Source organism: Chlorocebus sabaeus, chromosome 16 (genome assembly GCF_047675955.1).
Source record: "Chlorocebus sabaeus isolate Y175 chromosome 16, mChlSab1.0.hap1, whole genome shotgun sequence".
Lineage (NCBI taxonomy): Eukaryota > Metazoa > Chordata > Mammalia > Primates > Cercopithecidae > Chlorocebus > Chlorocebus sabaeus.
The window spans coordinates 19967675-19985197 of record NC_132919.1 but is presented as its reverse complement, the minus strand read 5'-3'; the positions used below and the strand labels follow the sequence as shown (position 1 = coordinate 19985197).

General features: G+C 37.2%; 1 protein-coding gene across 1 annotated transcript in view; it reads right to left on the bottom strand.

The window, feature by feature from the left end:
- Nucleotides 1–12223: 12223 nt before the first annotated feature.
- LOC103242526 (coiled-coil domain-containing protein 144A) overlaps nucleotides 12224–17523 on the bottom strand; it is an 89426-nt gene continuing 84126 nt past the window's right edge. The window contains exons 17-18 of the mRNA XM_073005391.1: nucleotides 16007–16049; nucleotides 12224–12462 (exon numbers count right to left, since the gene is read on the bottom strand). Coding sequence (XP_072861492.1) covers nucleotides 12326–12462; nucleotides 16007–16049 — 180 coding nt within the window. The 3' untranslated portion in view covers nucleotides 12224–12325. The remainder of the gene's footprint in view (nucleotides 12463–16006; nucleotides 16050–17523) is intronic.

The window sequence follows — 17523 nt, the reverse complement described above, 5'->3', positions numbered from 1 at the left end:
TCCTGTGTTAGTTTGCTTAGGATAATGACCTCTAGCTGCGTCCATATTGATGCAAAGGACACAATCTCAATCTTTTTAATGTCTGTGTAGTATTCCACTGTGGATATATACCACATTTTCCATATCCAGTCTACCAACCATGGGCATTCAGGTTGATCTAATGTCTTTGCCATTATGAATAGCGATGTGTGAACATATGCATGCATGTGTCTTTATGGTAGAATGATTAATATTCCTTTGTGTATGTATATGCCCAATAATGGGACTGCTGGGTCAAATGGCAATTCTGTTTTAAGTTCTTTGAGTAATCGCCAAACTGCTTTACACAATGACTGAACAAGTTTAAATTCCCACCAGAAGTGTATAAGCGTCTCCTTTTCTCCACAATCTTGCCAGCATCTGCTATTTTTTGACCTTTTAATAATAGTCATCCTGACTGGTGTGAGATGGTGTCTCACTATGGTTTTGATTTGCATTTCTCTAATGATTAGTGAGTTTGAACATTTTTTTCATAACCTTGTTGGCCACATATTATGTCTTTTGAAAAGTATCTGTTCATGTCCTTTGCCCACTTTTTAATGGGGTTGTTTGTTTTTTTTCTTGTAAATTTGTTTAAGTTCCTTGCGGATGCTAGATATTAGACCTTTGTCAGATGGGTAGATTGCAAATATTTTCTCCCTTTCTGTGAGCTGTTTACTCTGTTGATAGTTTCCTTTGTTGTAAAGAAGCTCTTTAGTTTAATTAGGTCCCATTTGCCAATTTTTGTTTTTCTTGCAATTACTTTTGGCATCTTTGTCATGAAGATCATTTCCAGGTCCTATGTCCACAATGGTATTTCCTAGGTTATCTTCCAGGGTTTTAATATGTTTTCATTTTAGATTTAAGTTTTTAATCCATCTTGAGTTAGTTTTTGTATCTGGTGTAAGGAAGGGGTCCAGTTTCAATCTGCATATGACTAGCCAGTTGTCCCAGCACCACTTATTGAATAGAAAGTCCTTTCCCCATTGCTTTTTTTAGAATGGAGTTTGTTGAAGATTGGATGGTTGTAGGTGTGCTGCATTATTTCTGAGCTCTCTATTCTGTTCCATTGGTTTATGTGTTTGCTGTTGTACCAGTACCATGTTATTTCTGTTACTGCAGGTTTGTAGTATAGTTTGAAGTCAGCTACCAAACTACCAATGACATTTTTCACAGAATTAGGATAAACTATTCTAAAATTGATATTGAACCCAAAAAGAGCTGGAATAGCTAAGGCAATTCTAGCTTACTTTTATAAGAATATAGTACATAATACACAGAATATATAGCATATGTATTAATCAACTTTGTTATAGATAAGGTTTCTGGTCAACAGTAGGTTGTTAATCAGGTCAGTCAGCATTTACATTTTAGGGAAGTCAAAATTTAGGCAAATGTTCAGCTGTGTAGGGTTCAGCCCCTCTAACTTCCACATTGTTCAAGGGTCAAGAGTACTGAAAGAGGAAAAAAAACTAAAATGAGCCATGTGTGATTCGACTGGAATTAGAATCACCAGGAAAAACTAATGGTTTTCAGTATATTCTAACAAAGAAATATGGGTGAATATAAGCATGTATGTTTGTATATTTATCCATCCAGCTGTATTTTTCTGCTCTGTTGACTGAGGAAGCCTATGAGCAATGATGACTCCAATAGCCATACATATCTACCACAATTTGTGCCCAGATATTTGTTTCTAATTACTGTCCCCTAAAGAAAGTCAGGGCTTCTGGAAAAAAATGGAAATGGCTGATCCGAGGGCTGGGGCAGAGAAAATACAAGATAAGGTGGAAAGAGCTTATGCCAGAAAGTAAGGAAGTGTTCAAAGAACAATAGACAGGTCAAAAAGACATGAACTCAGCTTGAAATGGCTACCACTGGTCAAAGCTGAGGGAACCTGAACAATAAAACAATAACTTTTCCCTTCTCCCTTATTTGCTGGTTGGTTTTGTTTTGTTTTACTTATCCATGTAGAAGGAATGAAAGATTAAGACAATCATGATTTGGCAACCACCACAATAATTGATCCAATCAAGAATCATCAATGAAATGCTAAATCTAGTGGGTGAGATGTTAAGGAGTAACCAGATATTTACAGAGCCTCAAACTATGTCCACATAAGACACTGGTGAAATACAAAGGGTAGATAGTCACTTTACCATGGGCACACCTGGCATATTCTCAACCAAACAAAGTCAACACTGGCCAGTAATGGAGCCAAGTAATAGCATATGCCTCCAGATACGCTGCATTGGGAAGGGCTCAGCCTCATTTGTGTGACCTTCCTGCCTGAATGGCATAACCTGAACTGAATCATGAAGAAACATCCTATGAACTCAAACTGAGACAAAATCTGTAAAAAACTGACCCATACTCTTCAAACACATAAATGTTATAAAAATCAAGGAAAGACTCAGGAATCATCCCAGACTAAAAGAGACTAAAAAGACAGAATAATTTGACACAGATCGACCCCTCCAAAGGTCAGCAACCTCAAAGATCAGAGGTAGATAGGTCCACAGTGATGAGAAAGAATCAACGTAAAAACACTGAAAACTCTCAACATCATGAATTATAAATCTCATCATGGATTGTAAAATCTCCCATCTTAAATTCCTTGGTTATAAAGAATATTATTGAGATAACTGGAAAAAGCAAAATAAGGTTTATGGATGATATATTAATCGTTAATATAAACCAATTTTAATATCCTATTTTGATAGCTATATTATAATTATGTAAGATAATACCTTATTTTTAGGAGATACACACAAAATTATTTAGAAATAAAGAGGCATCATTCTGGCAACTTATAAACCATTCAGAAAAAGTCTATATTATGCACCTACATTTACATTTATCTAGAAAGAGAAGAGAAGAAGGAGAAAGGATAAAGCAAATATAGTAAAATGTTCACATTTGGGGAATAGTATCCAAGAAAGTTTTGTAGTTTTCTTACTATTTTTCTATAAGTCTAAAACTGTCAAAATAAAACAATTCTAAAAAGAAAAAAACTGTAAAAAATTGACAAATTATAACCTATTAAATGAAATAAACCACAAGTTTATATTGAATCAAGTAAATGAATAAATTGAGTTTCATGAAGAACAGAGATATTTACATAGTCTCAAATTATCTCCCCACAAAATATTAATACTAATTAATTACAAGGTGAAAAAGTAACATTACAGAGGAGAAAGCTAGCAGACACCACTGTTAGTGATCAATGCCAACATCACCAGTAAGAGGGCAAATCAAAATTGTAGCTCACTCATGTTCTACAGGGTTAACAGAGCTCTAATTTCTCCCTGGGATGCAGTGCCTGAGGGGTGGGGTAGGCTGCCACCTAGGCCTTTCAGGCTTCTCAGCCAGTTCAGCCTGTGGGCCTTTGGTAGCTCAAACTGAACAGGAGCTGAAGGGATACCCAACACAGCACAGCTTGTCTACCAAAAGTAGCCAGAATCATTCTTTAAGTAGGTCCCTTATCCCATTCCTCCTGACTGGGTGAGACCTCCCAACTGGGGTCTCCAGCCACCTCCTACAGGCATGTTCGAGCCAGCAATAGGTCAGTACTCTGCTGGCCTAGAGCTTCCAGAGGAAGGGGCAGGCAGCCATCTTTGCTGTTTCACAGACTTCACTGGTGATACTTCCAGCTATGGGAAAAACCGAGGGAACTAGGGTATAGAATGAACCCCCAGCAAACTGCAGCAGCCCTGCAGAAGAGTGGCCAGACTGTTAAAAGAAAAACAAACAGGAAACAACAACAGTAACAATTTAAAAAGTTACAAAACTCCATCCTCAAGGTCAAAGGTTAAGACAGACCCACAGAGATGAGAAATTGCCCCAAAACCATGAAGACTCAAAACACCAGAGTACCCCTGCAACACCTCTCCAGCAAGAGATCAGAACTGGGTTGAGCCTGAGATGGTTGAAATGACAGAAGTAGACTTCAGAATGTGAATAACAATGAACTTCAATGACCTAAATGAGCATCTTGTAACCCAATGCAAAGAAGCTAAGAATCATGATAAAACAATACAGGAGTGGACAGCCAAAATAGCCAGTCTAGAGAAAAACATAACTTACCTGTTAAAGCTGAAAAACACATTACAAGAACTTGACAATGAAATCAACTTATATCGTTATATATAACTGTGATATTGTATATATCGCAGAATAGGCTAAGCAAAGAAAAGAATCTCGGAGCTTGAAGATGATCTTTCTGAAATAAGACAGGCAGACAAGAATAGATATAAAAGAATGAAAACAAATGAATGAAACCACCAAAAAATATGGGATGACATAAAGAGACCAAATCTATGATGGATTGGAGTACCCAAAAGAGACAGGGAGAATGGAACCAAGTTGGAAAACATACTTCAGCATATCATCCAAAAGAACTAACTTCCCCAGCCTAGCAAGACAGACCAACATTCAAATTCAAGAAATCCAGAGAACTCCAGTAAGATACTCCACAAGGAGATCATCCCTGAGACACATAATCATCAGATTCTGCAAAGTCTAAATGAAAGAAAAAAATGTTAAGGGCAGTCAGACAGAAAGGCCAGGTCACCTACAAAGGGAACCCCATCAGATGAACAGCCGACCACTCAGTGGAAACCCTGCACGTCAGAAGATACTGGGAACCAATATTCAACATTCTTAAAGAAAAGAATTTCCAACCTAGAATTTCACATCTGACTAAGCTTCATAAACCAAGGATAAATAAGATCCTTTTCAGACAAGCAAATGCTGAGGGAATTCGTTACTACCAGACCTGTCTTGCAAGAGCTCCTGCAGGAAGCAGCAAATATGAAAAGGAAAAACCATTACCAGGCACCAGAAAAACACACTAAAGTACAAAGAACAGTGACACTATGAAGCAACCACATAAACAAGTCTGCAAAATAACCAGCTAACATCATGATGACAAGATCAAATCCACATATAATACTATTAACCTTAAATGTAAATGGGTTAAAGGCTCCAATGGAAAGAAACAGAATGGCAAACTAGATAAAGAACCAAGACCCATCAGTATGCTGTATTCAAGAGACCCATCTCTCACACACAAAAATAATGGGATGAAGGAAAATTTACCAAGCAAACAGAAAGCAGGAAAAAAAACAACAGAGCTTGCAATCCTAGTTCCTAACAAAACAGACTTTAAACTAACAAAGATCAAAAAAGACAAAGAAGAGAATTACCTACTAGTAAATGGTTCAATTCAACCAAAAGAGATAACTATCCTAAATATATATGCACCCAATACAAAAGCACTCAGGTTCATAAAAGTAAGTTATTGGAGACCTTTGAAGACACTTAGACTCCCACATAATAATAGTGGGAGACTTTAACACCACAATGAAAATATTAGACACATCATGGAGACAGAAAATTAACAAAGAGATTCAGGACCTGAACTTGGTTGTGGATCAAGTGGACATGACAGATATCTACACAACTCTCCAACAGAAAACAAGAGAATATACATTCTTCTCATAGCCACACGACACTTACTCTAAAACTAATCATAAATTCGGAAGAAAAACACTCCTCAGCAAATGGAAAATAACTGAAATCATAACAAAGAGTCTCCCAGACCACAGCACAATCAAATTAGAACTCAAGATTAAGAAATTCACTCAAAACACAACTATATGGAAACTGAACAACCTGCTCCTGAATGACTTTGGGGTAAATAATACAATTACGGCAGAAATCAAGAAGTGCTTAAAAACTAATTAGAACCAAGAGACAACATACCAGAATCTCCAGGACTCAGCTAAAACAGTGTGAAGAGGAAAATGTATAGCACCAAGTACCCACATCAAATAGATAGAAAGATCTCAAGTTAACAACCTAATATGACAACTAAAAGGACTAGAGAACCGAGAGCAAAGAAACTTCCAAGCTAGCAGAAGACAAGAAACAACCAACATCAGAGCTGAACTGAAATAAAGACACAAAAAACTTTTTAAAAATCAACAAATCCAGGAGGTTTTCTTTTTAAATTTACTCTTTATTTCAATAGGTTTTTAAGGAACAGGTGGTATTTGGTTCCATAAATAAGTTCTTTAGTGGTGATTTTTGAGATTTTGGTGCACCCATCACCTGAGCAGTGTACACTGTTCCCAGTGTGTAGTCTTTTATTTCTCATCCCCTTCCCACACTTTCCCCCAAGTCCCCAAAGTCCATTGTATCATTCTTATGCCTTTACATTCTCATAGGTTAGTTCCTACATATAAGAGAGAACATACAATGTTTGGTTTTTCATTCCTGAGTTACTTCACTTAGAAGAATGGTCTCCAATTCCATCCAGGTTGCTGCAATTAGAAGAAGGGGCTCCAATTCCGTCCAGGTTGCTGCAATTAGAAGAAGGGGCTCCAATTCCATCCAGGTTGCTGCAATTAGAAGAAGGGGCTCCAATTCCATCCAGGTTGCTCCTTTTTATGGCTGAATAGTATTCCATGGGGGTGTATGTGTACATATCACATTTTCTTTATCCACTCACTGATTGACGGGCATTTGGGGAGGTTCCATATTTTCACAATTATGAATTTTGCTGCTAAACATGCATGTGCAAGTATCTTTTTTCTATAATGACATCTTTTCCTCTGGGCAGATACTGACGAATGGGGTCGCTGGATCAAATGGTAGATCTACTTTTAGTTCTTTAAGCAATCTCCACACAGTTTTCCATAGTGGTTGTACTAGCTTACATTAGCATCAACACTATAAAAGTGTTCCCTTTTTACCACATCCATGCCAACATATATTTTTTTTTTTATTTTTTTAATATGGCCATTCTTACAGGAATGAGGTGGTATCGCATTGTGGTTTTGATTTGCATTTCCCTGATCAATAGTGATGTTGAGCATTCTTCCATATGCTTGTTGGCCATTTGTATATTTTCTTTTGAGAATTGTCTATTCATGTCCTTAGCCCACTTTTTTATGGAATTTTTTTTTCTTACTGATTTGAGTTCTTTGTAGATTCTGAATATTAGTTCTTTGTTGGATGTGTAGGTTGTGAAGATTTTCTCCCACTCTGTGGGTTGTCTGTTAACTCTGCTAATTATTTCTTTTGCTGTGCAAAAGCTTTTTAGTTAAGTCCCATCTATTTATCTTTTGTTTTTGTTGCATTTGCTTTGAGGTTCTTGGTCATGAAGTCTTTGCCTAAGCCAATGTCTAGAAGGGTTTTCCAACGTTATCTTCTAGAATTTTTAAGGCTTCAGGTCTTAGATTTAAGTCCTTGATCCATCTTGAGTTGATTTTTGTATTAGGTGAGAGATGACGATCCAGTTTCATTCTCCTAAATGTGGCTAGCCAATTATCCCAGTACCATTTGTTGAATAGGGTGTCCTTTCTTCACTTTACGTTCTTGTTTGCTTTGTTGAAGATCAGTTGGCTGTAAGTATTTGGCTTTAATTCTGGGTTCTCATTTCTGTATTATTCATATTCACATCTCTAGCATCCAGCATAATTCTTTACAAATAGTGTGTGCTCAGTAGGTAATCAGTATTTCCCACATCCTCACCAACAGTTAGTGTTGTCAGCATTTGTCAGTCTGACAAATAATATATCATAGATCAGTTTTTTACTGTATATTAAAAAAATTATTGAGTGAGAAACTTTTTTTTTTTTTTTTTTGAGATGGAGTCTCACTCAATCGCCCAGGATAGAGTGCAGTGGCCGGATCTCAGCTCACTGCAAGCTCCGCCTCCCGGGTTCATGCCATTCTCCTGCCTCAGCCTCCTGAGTAGCTGGGACTACAGGCGCCCGGCACCTCACCCGGCTAGTTTTTTGTATTTTTTAGTAGAGACAGGGTTTCACCATGTTAGCCAGGATGGTCTCGATCTCCTGACCTCGTGATCCGCCCGCCTTAGCCTCCCAAAGTGCTGGGATTACAGGTGTGAGCCACCGCACCCGGCCTCCCATTTCATTTTTAATTAAGCTTATTTGGATCTTCTCTCTTCTTTTCTTGGTTAATCTTGCTAATACTTATCCATTTTATTTATCTTTTCAAAGAAACAGCTCTTTGTTTCATTTATCTGGTTTTTTTTGTTGCAATTTCATTTAGTTCTGTTCTGGTATTTGTTATTTTTTTTCTTCTGCTGGGTTTGGATTTGGATTGTTCTAGTTTCTCCAGTTCTGTGAGGTGTGACCTCAGATTGTTTATTTGTGCTCTTCCAGACTTTCTGATGTAGGCATTTAATGCTATGAATTTTCCTCTTAGCTCCACTTTTGCTGTATCCCAGAGTTTTTGATAGGTTGTGTCACTATTATCATTCAGTTCAAAGAATTTTTGAATTTCCCTCTTGATTTCATTGTTGACCCAAAAATCCTTCAGGAGCAGGTTATTTAATTACCATGTATATGCATGCTTTTGAGTGTTCTTTTTGGAGTTAATTTCCAATTTTATTCCACTGTGATCTGAGAGAGTACTTGACATAATTTTGATTTTCTTAAATTTACTGAGACTAATTTTGTGCCCTATCATGTGGTCTATTTTGGAGAATGTTCCATGTTCTGATAAATACAATGTATAGTCTATGCTTGTTGGGTAGAATGTTCTGTAAATATCTGTTAAGTCCATTTGTTCTAGGGTATAGTTTAAGTCTGTTGTTTCTTTGTTGACTTTCTGTCTTGGTGACCTGTCTAGTGCTGCCAGAGGAGTATTAACATCCCCCACCACTGCTGTGTTGCTGACTACCTCATTTCTTAGGTCTAGTAGTAATTGTTTTATAAATTTGGGATCTCTAGTGTTAGGTGCATATATATTTAGGACTGTGATATTTTCCTGTTGAACTAGTCCTTTTATCATTATATAATGTCCCTCTTTGTCTTTTTAAACTGCTGTGGCCTTTAAGTCTGTTTTGTCTGATCTAAGAATAGCTACTCCTACTCAGTTTTGGCGTCCATTTGGACGAAGTGTCATTTTCCATCCCTTTGCCTTAAGTTTATGTGAGTTCTTATGTGTTAGGGGAGTCTCCTGAAGACAGCAGCAACTTGGTTGGTGAATGCTTACCCATTATGCCATTCTGTATCTTTTAAGTAGAGCATTTAGGCCATTTATGTTCAACATAAGCATTGAGATGTGAGGTACTATTCTATTCATCATGTTATTTGTTGCCTGAATACCTGAAAACCTGAAAGCATTCCCTTGGAAAACTGACAGAAGACAAAGATGCCTTCTCTCACCACTCCTATTCAATGTAGTATTAGAAATTCTCACCAGGGCAATCAGGCAAGAGAAAGAAAGAAAGGTTATTCAAATAGGAAGACAGGAAGTCAAACTATCTTTGTTTGCAGATGATGTGATCATATATCTAGAAAACTCCATCATCTCAGCTCAAAAACTCTTAAGCTGATAAGCAACTTCATCAAAGTCTCAGGATACAAAAGCAACGTACAAAAGTCACTAACATTCCTACACACCAAAAACAGGCAAGCTGAGAACAAAATCTTGAATTAACTCCCATTCACAATTGCTACAAGAAGAGTAAAATACCTAGGAATACAGCTAAAAGAAAAGTGAAGGACCTTTTCAAGGATAACTACAAACCATTATTCAAAGAAATCAGAGATGACACAAAGAAGTGGAAAAACGTATATGCTCACAGACAGAAAGGATCAATATCGTGAAAATGACCACACTGCCCAAGGCAATTTGTAAATTAAATGCTAGGCCCATTAAACTACTATTGACACTCTTCACAGACCTAGAAAAAGCTACTTTAAAACTCATATGGAACCAAAAAAAAGAGACCAAATAGCCAAGACAATCCTAAGCAAGAAGAACAAAGTTAGAGGCATCACACTACCCAGCTTCAAGCTATACTGCAAGACTACAGTAACCAAAACAGCATGGTGCTGGTACAAAAACCAACACATAGACCAATGGAACAATACAGAACCCAGAAATAAGACGACACACCTACAACCATGTGATCTTTGACTCTTTGACAAACTTGACAAAAGTAAGCAATAAATGGTGCTGGGAGAACTGGCTAGCCATATGCAGAAAATTGAAACTGGACCCCTTCCTTAAACCATATACAAAAGTTAACTCAAGGTAAATTAAAGACTTAAATCTACAACCCAAAACTATAAAAATCCTGGAAGAAAACCTAGGCAATGCCATTCAGGACACAGGCAAGGGCAAAGACTTCATGATGAAGATGCCAAAAGCAATTGCAACAAAAGCTAAAATTGACAAATGGGATTTAATTAAACTAAACAGCTTCTGCACAGCATAAGAACCTATCAACAGAGTAAACAGACAACCTATAGAATGGGAGAAAATTTTTGCACTCTATCCATCTGACAAAGGTCTAATATCCAGCATCTACAAGGAACTTAAACAAATTTACAAGAAAAAAAATACGAACTCAACCCCATTAGAAAGTGGTCAAAGGACACAAACAGACACTTCTCAAAAGAAGGCATACATGCAACCAACAAACAGAAAAACCTCAACATAACTGATCATCAGAGAAATGCAAATCAAAACCACATGAGACACCATCTCACAACAGTCAGAATGACTATAATTCAAAAAAATAAAAAGATGCTGGCAAGATTATGGAGAAACAAGAATGCTTTTACACTGTTGGTGGGAGTGTAAATTAGTTCAACCAGTGTGGAAGATGGTATGCTGATTCCTCAAAGACCTAGAACCTGAAATACCATTTAACCTAGCAATCCCATTACTTAGTATATACCCAAAGGAATATAAATAATTCTAGGATAAAGATACATGCACACGTATGTTCACTGCAACACTATTCACAATAGCAAAGACAAGGAATCAACCTAAATGCCCATCAATGATAGACTAGATAAAGAAAATGTAGTACATATACACCATGGAATACTATGCAGCCATGAAAAGGAATGAGACATGTCCTTTGCTAGGACATGGATGGAGATGCAGAACATTATCCTCAGCAAATCAGCGCAGAAATAGAAAATGAAATACTGCATGCTCTCACTTATAAGTGGGAGCTGAATAATGAGAACACATGGACACATGGCGGGGAACAACACACACAGGGGCTTGTGGTAGGGTGGCGGGTGAGAGAAGGGAGAGCATCATGAAGAATAGCTAATGGATGCTGGACTATTATTAATATCTAGGTGATGGGATGGTCTGTACAGCAAACCACCATGGCACATATTTACCTATGTAACAAACCTGCACATCCTGCATGTGCACCCCTGAACTTAAAATAAAAGATGGAAATAAAAAATAATAGTAATTGCAGGTCACCTGATAGAATGCAGTAAGAAGATCATGGGATAACTTCTGTGATACTCTTGCCCAAAAAAATTATCATCTAAATCTTATCATAAAAAATTCAGAGAAATCCAATGGAGGAACATTCTGTATTATTGGACTTTACTCTTCAAAAGATTTAAGGTCATAAAGGTCAAAGAAAAACTGAGGAACTGTTTCAGACTGAAAGAGTCATGACAACTAAATGCAATTCATGGAACTGAATGGGATCTTTTTGCTGCAAAGAACATTATAGATAATTAACAAAACTTGAAAAGGAAATGAGAATTAAATGATCAAATGTATTGATGTTAACTTTCTGGTTATGAAGTAGTTATGTAAAATGTCCTGACTTGTGGGAATGCCCACTAAAGATATCAGATGTGATGGCATAATGTGAGCAATTTACTCTCAAATGGCCCACAGGGGGAAAGTTATTTTTCTTAAAATGTGGAAATTTTCTGCAATTTTAAGACTGTTTCCCAAAAGTTAATCAAATAAAGAAATGAAACAATAAATAGAAAAAATGAAAAGGCTTAGGCAAACCTTATTTTTCCACAGGAAAAGATCTATATAAATCAGTGCTTAAAATTAAAATTATCTAAGTTTTATTGCACTATAACAATTGCAATACATCCAAACATTGACAATGACCACAGTACCAGTATACCAAAATAATGTCTATCTAAACTTAAATCTATCACTATATATAAAGATAAAAATTATAAAATACAAATAAGCCATCAGTTGACTCCACTAAATTGTTAATGGCAACTTGATTATTTGGCTGTTTAAACAGCTAACATTTGGGTGGTTTGATTAAGTAAAACTCAATAATAGTGGTTTTCATTTGCAAAATCACTTAAAAGTTAGCTGAAGAGGCCAAGAAACATTATTTAAAATACTATATAAATTTTCATCAGACATGTATAATACAGAATATTTCCCTTTAGTAAAAATGTTCACATCATATACTTAATGGGAAACAAAATATGTCAACAGCCCAGAAATAAAATTGCCTTATCTTTCAGACCATGTATTTTCTGCTTAAAATCTGTGCATATTCTTTTGTTGCTTCCAACACTGGATCTTGATTCAGATTTTTCTGGTATGCAGATTCTGGAGGAGAATCTATATATGGTTCAGGTTCACATTTAGTAGTAGCTGAAAAGAAAAAGCAAGAATTATATTATCATTATTATTATTATTATTTTAAGATAGGGTCTCACTGTTTCACCTGTGCTGGAGTGCCATGGTGTGATCACAGGTCACTGCAGTCTCGTCCTCCCAGGCTTCAGCAATTCTCCTGCCTCGGACCCAGGTACCTGGAACTGCAGGCATGAGCCACTGCGCCTGGCAAGTTTTTGTATTTTTTATAAGGGCAGGGTTAGTCATGGTGCCCAGGCTACTCTCAAACTCCTGGGCTCCAGTGATCTGCCTGCCTCGGGCTCCCAAAGTGCTGGGATTACAGATGTGAGCCAACATGCCTGGCCAAAGAATTATATTCTATATATCTCATAGTTAACTAAGCTTAAGTCAGTAAAAAAGAGTTGAGAGTTTTTTCAGTGTTAATAAGAATGAAAAGTATGTATGACTACAATGATAAGTTATTATTAGATAAGAATCTGGGGAGGTTCCAAGATGGCCAAATAGGAACAGCTCCAGTCTACAGCTCCCAATGTGAGCAATGAAGAACACGGGTGACTTCTGCATTTCCAACTGAGGTACTGGGTTCATCTCACTGGGGCTCACCGGCGCTTGTCAGACAGTGTGCAGCCCACGGAGTGTGAGCCAAAGCAGGGCAGGGCATTGCCTTACCCAGGAAGTGCAAGGGGTTGGGGAATTCCCTTTCCTAGCCAAGGGAAGCTGTGACAGGCGGTACCTGGAAAATTGGGACACTTCCACCCTAATACTGTGCTTTTCCAACAGTCTTAGCAAATGGCACACCAGGAGATTATATCCTGCGCCTGCCTAGGAGGGTCCCATGCCCACGAAGCCCAGCTCACTGCTAGCACAGCAGTCTAAGATCCATCTGCAAGGCAGCAGTGAGACTGGGGGAGGGGCATCCACCATTAATGAGGCTGGAGTCAGTAAAGTGGTGGGAAGCTCAAACTGGGTGGAGCCCACTTCAGCTCAGGGAGGCCTGCCTGCCTCTGTAGACTACACCTCAGGGGGCAGGGCATAGCTGAACAAAAGGCTGGAGAAACTTCTGCAGACTTAAACATCCCTGTCTGACAGCTTTGAATAGAGTAGTGGTTCTCTCAGCATGGAGTTTGAGATCTGAGAACAGATAGACTGCCTCCTCAGGTGGGTCCCTGACCCTGGAGTGGACTAACTGGGAGACACCTCCCAGCAGGGACTGACTGACACCTCATACAGGCGGCTGCCCTTCTGATATGAAGCTTCCAGAGGAAGGATCAGGTAGCAACATTAGCTGTTCTGCAATATTTGCTCTTCTGCAGCCTCTGCTGGTGATACCCAGGCAAACAGGGTCTGGAGTGGACCTCCAGCAAGCTCCAACAGATCTGCAGCTGAGGGTCCAGACTGTTAGAAGGAAAACTAATAAACAGAAAGGACATCCACACCTAAACCCCATCTGTACGTCACCATCATCAAAGACTAAAGGTAGATAAAACCACAAAGATAGGGAGAAACCAGAGCAGAAAAGCCGAAAATTCTAAAAATCAGAGTGCCTCTTCTCCTCCAAAGGAACGCAGCTTCTCACCCGCAATAGAACAAATCTGGATGGAGAATGACTTTGATGAGTTGAGAGAAGAAGGCTTCAGATGATAGGTAATAACATGCCAAATTGCAAAGACCATCAATGCTAGGAAGAAACCGCATCAACCGACAAGTAAATTAACCAGCTAACATCACAATGATAGGATGAAATTCATACATAACAATATTAACCTTAAATGTAAATGGACTAAATGCTCTAATTAAAAGACACAGACTGGAAAATTGGATAAAGAGTCAAGACGCATCAGTGTGCTGTATTCAGGAGACCCATCTCACGTGCAGAGACACACACAGGCTCAAATAACGGGATGGAGGAAGATCTACCAAGCAAATGGAAAATAAAAAGGCAGGGGTTGCAATCCTAGTCTATGATAAAACAGACTTTAAACCAACAAAGATTAAAAGAGACAAAGAAGGCCATTACATAATAGTAAAGGGATCAATTCAACAAGAAGAGCTAACTATCCTAAATATATATGCACCCAACACAGGAGCACCCAGATACATAAAGCAAGTCCTTAGAGACCAACAAAGAAACTTAAGACTCCCACACAATAATAATGGGAGACTTTAACACCCCACTGTCAACATTAGACAGATCAACAAGACAGAAAGTTAACAAGAATATCCAGGAATTGAACTCAGGTCTCACCAAGCAGACCTAATAGACATCTACAGAACTCTCCACTCCAAATCAACAGAATATACATTCTTTTCAGCACCACATCACACTTATTCCAAAATTGACCACATAGTTGGAAGTAAAGCACTCCTCTGCAAATGTCAAAGAACAGAAATCACAACAAACTGTCTCGAAGACCACGGTGCAATCAAATTAGAACTCAGGATTAAGAAACTCACTCAAAACCGCACAACTACATGGAAACTGAATAACCTGCTCCTGAATGACTACTGGGTACACAATGAAATGAAGGCAGAAATAAAGATGTTCTTTGAAACCAATGAGAACCAAGACACAATATACCAGAATCTCTGGGACACATTTAAAGCAGTGTGTAGAGGGAAATTTATAGCACTAAATGCCCACAAGAGAAAGCAGGAAAGATCTAAAATCAACACCCTAACATCACAATTAAAAGAACTAGAGAAGCAAAAGCAAACACATTCAAAACTAGCAGAAAGCAAGAAACAACTAAGATCAGAGCAGGACTGAAGGAGATAGAGACACACACACAAAAAAACCCTTCAAAAAAATCAATGAACCCAGGAGTTGTTTTTTTTAAAGATCAACAAAATTGATAGACCGTTAGCAAGACTAATAAAGAAGAAAAGACAGAAGAATCAAACAGATGCAATAAAAAATGAAAAAGGGGATATCACCCCCGATCCCCCCACTGTGGAGTTCTGTGTAGTCCAGTTTGGCTGGATGCTAGAGCAAAGCGGCAGAGTACAGTTAGTGGTGAGAGATAAACCTGAGTAACATGACAAGAACCAAATGAATGTGGGTGTTTATATTCCATGTTAAGAATTTTGGAACATTTCCTGAGGGCAAAAGTAAACCAATGACACTGTAAATGACTGGAGACTTAAAGTGTTACCTCTCAAGTGACTGTTTATAAACTGTAACTGCTTGACTAGGTTACTAGATGAGACTGGAGTGTTTTGGCCTTAAAAATCACTACCATAATCCTGAGAAGCTGATGATGCCTTTGTTTTCTGAGAATAGTTTCTGTGTGCTGGCTGACAGTTCCATAAGGATGGTAGAAGTGAAGTATAGAGCCAGACTTCTTGATTTTTCAAGTTATGGAATGTGATGAATTCATGAGGCATAAGTATGCTCTTCGTTATACATGTTCAATTTTTCACATCTTTCATCAGATGTGTGTAAGAAAGAATATTTAATGTAGTATCTATTAGCCCAAGAATGGAAAGGGATGTCATTTGCAGTTTATTTTAGACATATATTACTTAATCCAAATTTAATTCATAAATTTTGGTAACATACCTGTTACTTCTGTAGTTATATCATTTTGCAACTTCTGCTGCATCTGAAATAAGACAAATATTATTTATAATATTTAAGAGACATTATCATGGTAAGGAGCGTCAATTACAAAACATGGCCTTTAAATAATACTTTTAGAGACCAGACCTAACTTGAAGAATGCTTATATTTAAGAAAATCACATAAATTCCTATTTTAAGTTTAGATAATGGAGAACATATATGTGTTATGCTGTTTAATCTCACAAAAGTACAATTAATATTGGTCTGTTGGATCTACATCATTTCAAAAGTGTGATGTTTTCCCTTATTAGTACAGAGGTTAAACAATTCAAGTCATATTTTGCAATGAATTCATTACTTTCCCATTCTTATCAAAACTCTGCCTTTTATCAAGGTGTAATCAGTTTTTCACTCTAATGAATAGTTCCTTAAAATGAACTCTCCATTATTCACTTTTAGAAAATAGTAATTTTAAAGTATGTTCTTTGCTATTAATTCAGCACAGAATCTGTAATACATACTTGAAGAAAGCAGTATTGTTGTGATGCCATGTGAAAGTTCCACTGGAAAAATATTATGATATTTATTATGATTAACATTTCTTTATTTATATAGATGCAAAGATTTCAGAAAATTTACATGAAAACAAGAATATAGGTTACAGCCAGTTTTCAATCTTAGTTTCTTTGATTCAGTAATGTCTAGAATTAAAAACTAGGAAAACAATATAGAGTTATTTAACTGCAACTTTGATTTCTTTTCAGAAATTAGTACCCACTTTTTGAAGCATCTGGCAAGTTATAGTTATCCACTTAATTATGAAAGATGTGGGAATATTTCAAACTTATTGCCAGTGTCTGTATCTAGAGTGCTCTTACTTAAACCTTTTGTAGAATAGGTATTCTCTCACTAAATGCCCAGAACAGGGTCTGAGATAGTTTGTGGTGATAACGATAATGATATCTAATGCCTTTACAAATTTTAGGTGTCAAGTCAGTTTTTCTTTTTTTTTTACTAACAGGTTTACCAATATTTTGAGACTCCTTTCCATAACATTTCTGTGACAAAAACATTACAGATAGGCTTTATAGAGTAAGTAACATGACAACAGCATTACCAGCCAGGCCATATAAAAGTAGTAATTCAACACCAGATAAAGGAGAAAGCCTTTCTTCAAAGAACACTAGATATTGTCATTCATAAACACTACATAAAAAGTACATTTTTACATGATTCAAATTAAGACACTACTACTGTAATGTTTTTATCTTTTCTCTGAAACACTCTTCTGGCTAAATATTTCTAATGTAATAGATTTTATTATTTCTTTATACCCCATTCACAAATATTTTCATAACACCTCAATTTTGTTAACATAAAAATGAAATAATCTTCTTAACAAATTGCTTACTTTTATACTTGTTGGGAACAAGTCCCCCAAAATCTGGCCATAAACTGGCCCCAAAACTGGCCATAAACAAAATCTCTGCAGCACTGTGACATGTTCATGATGGC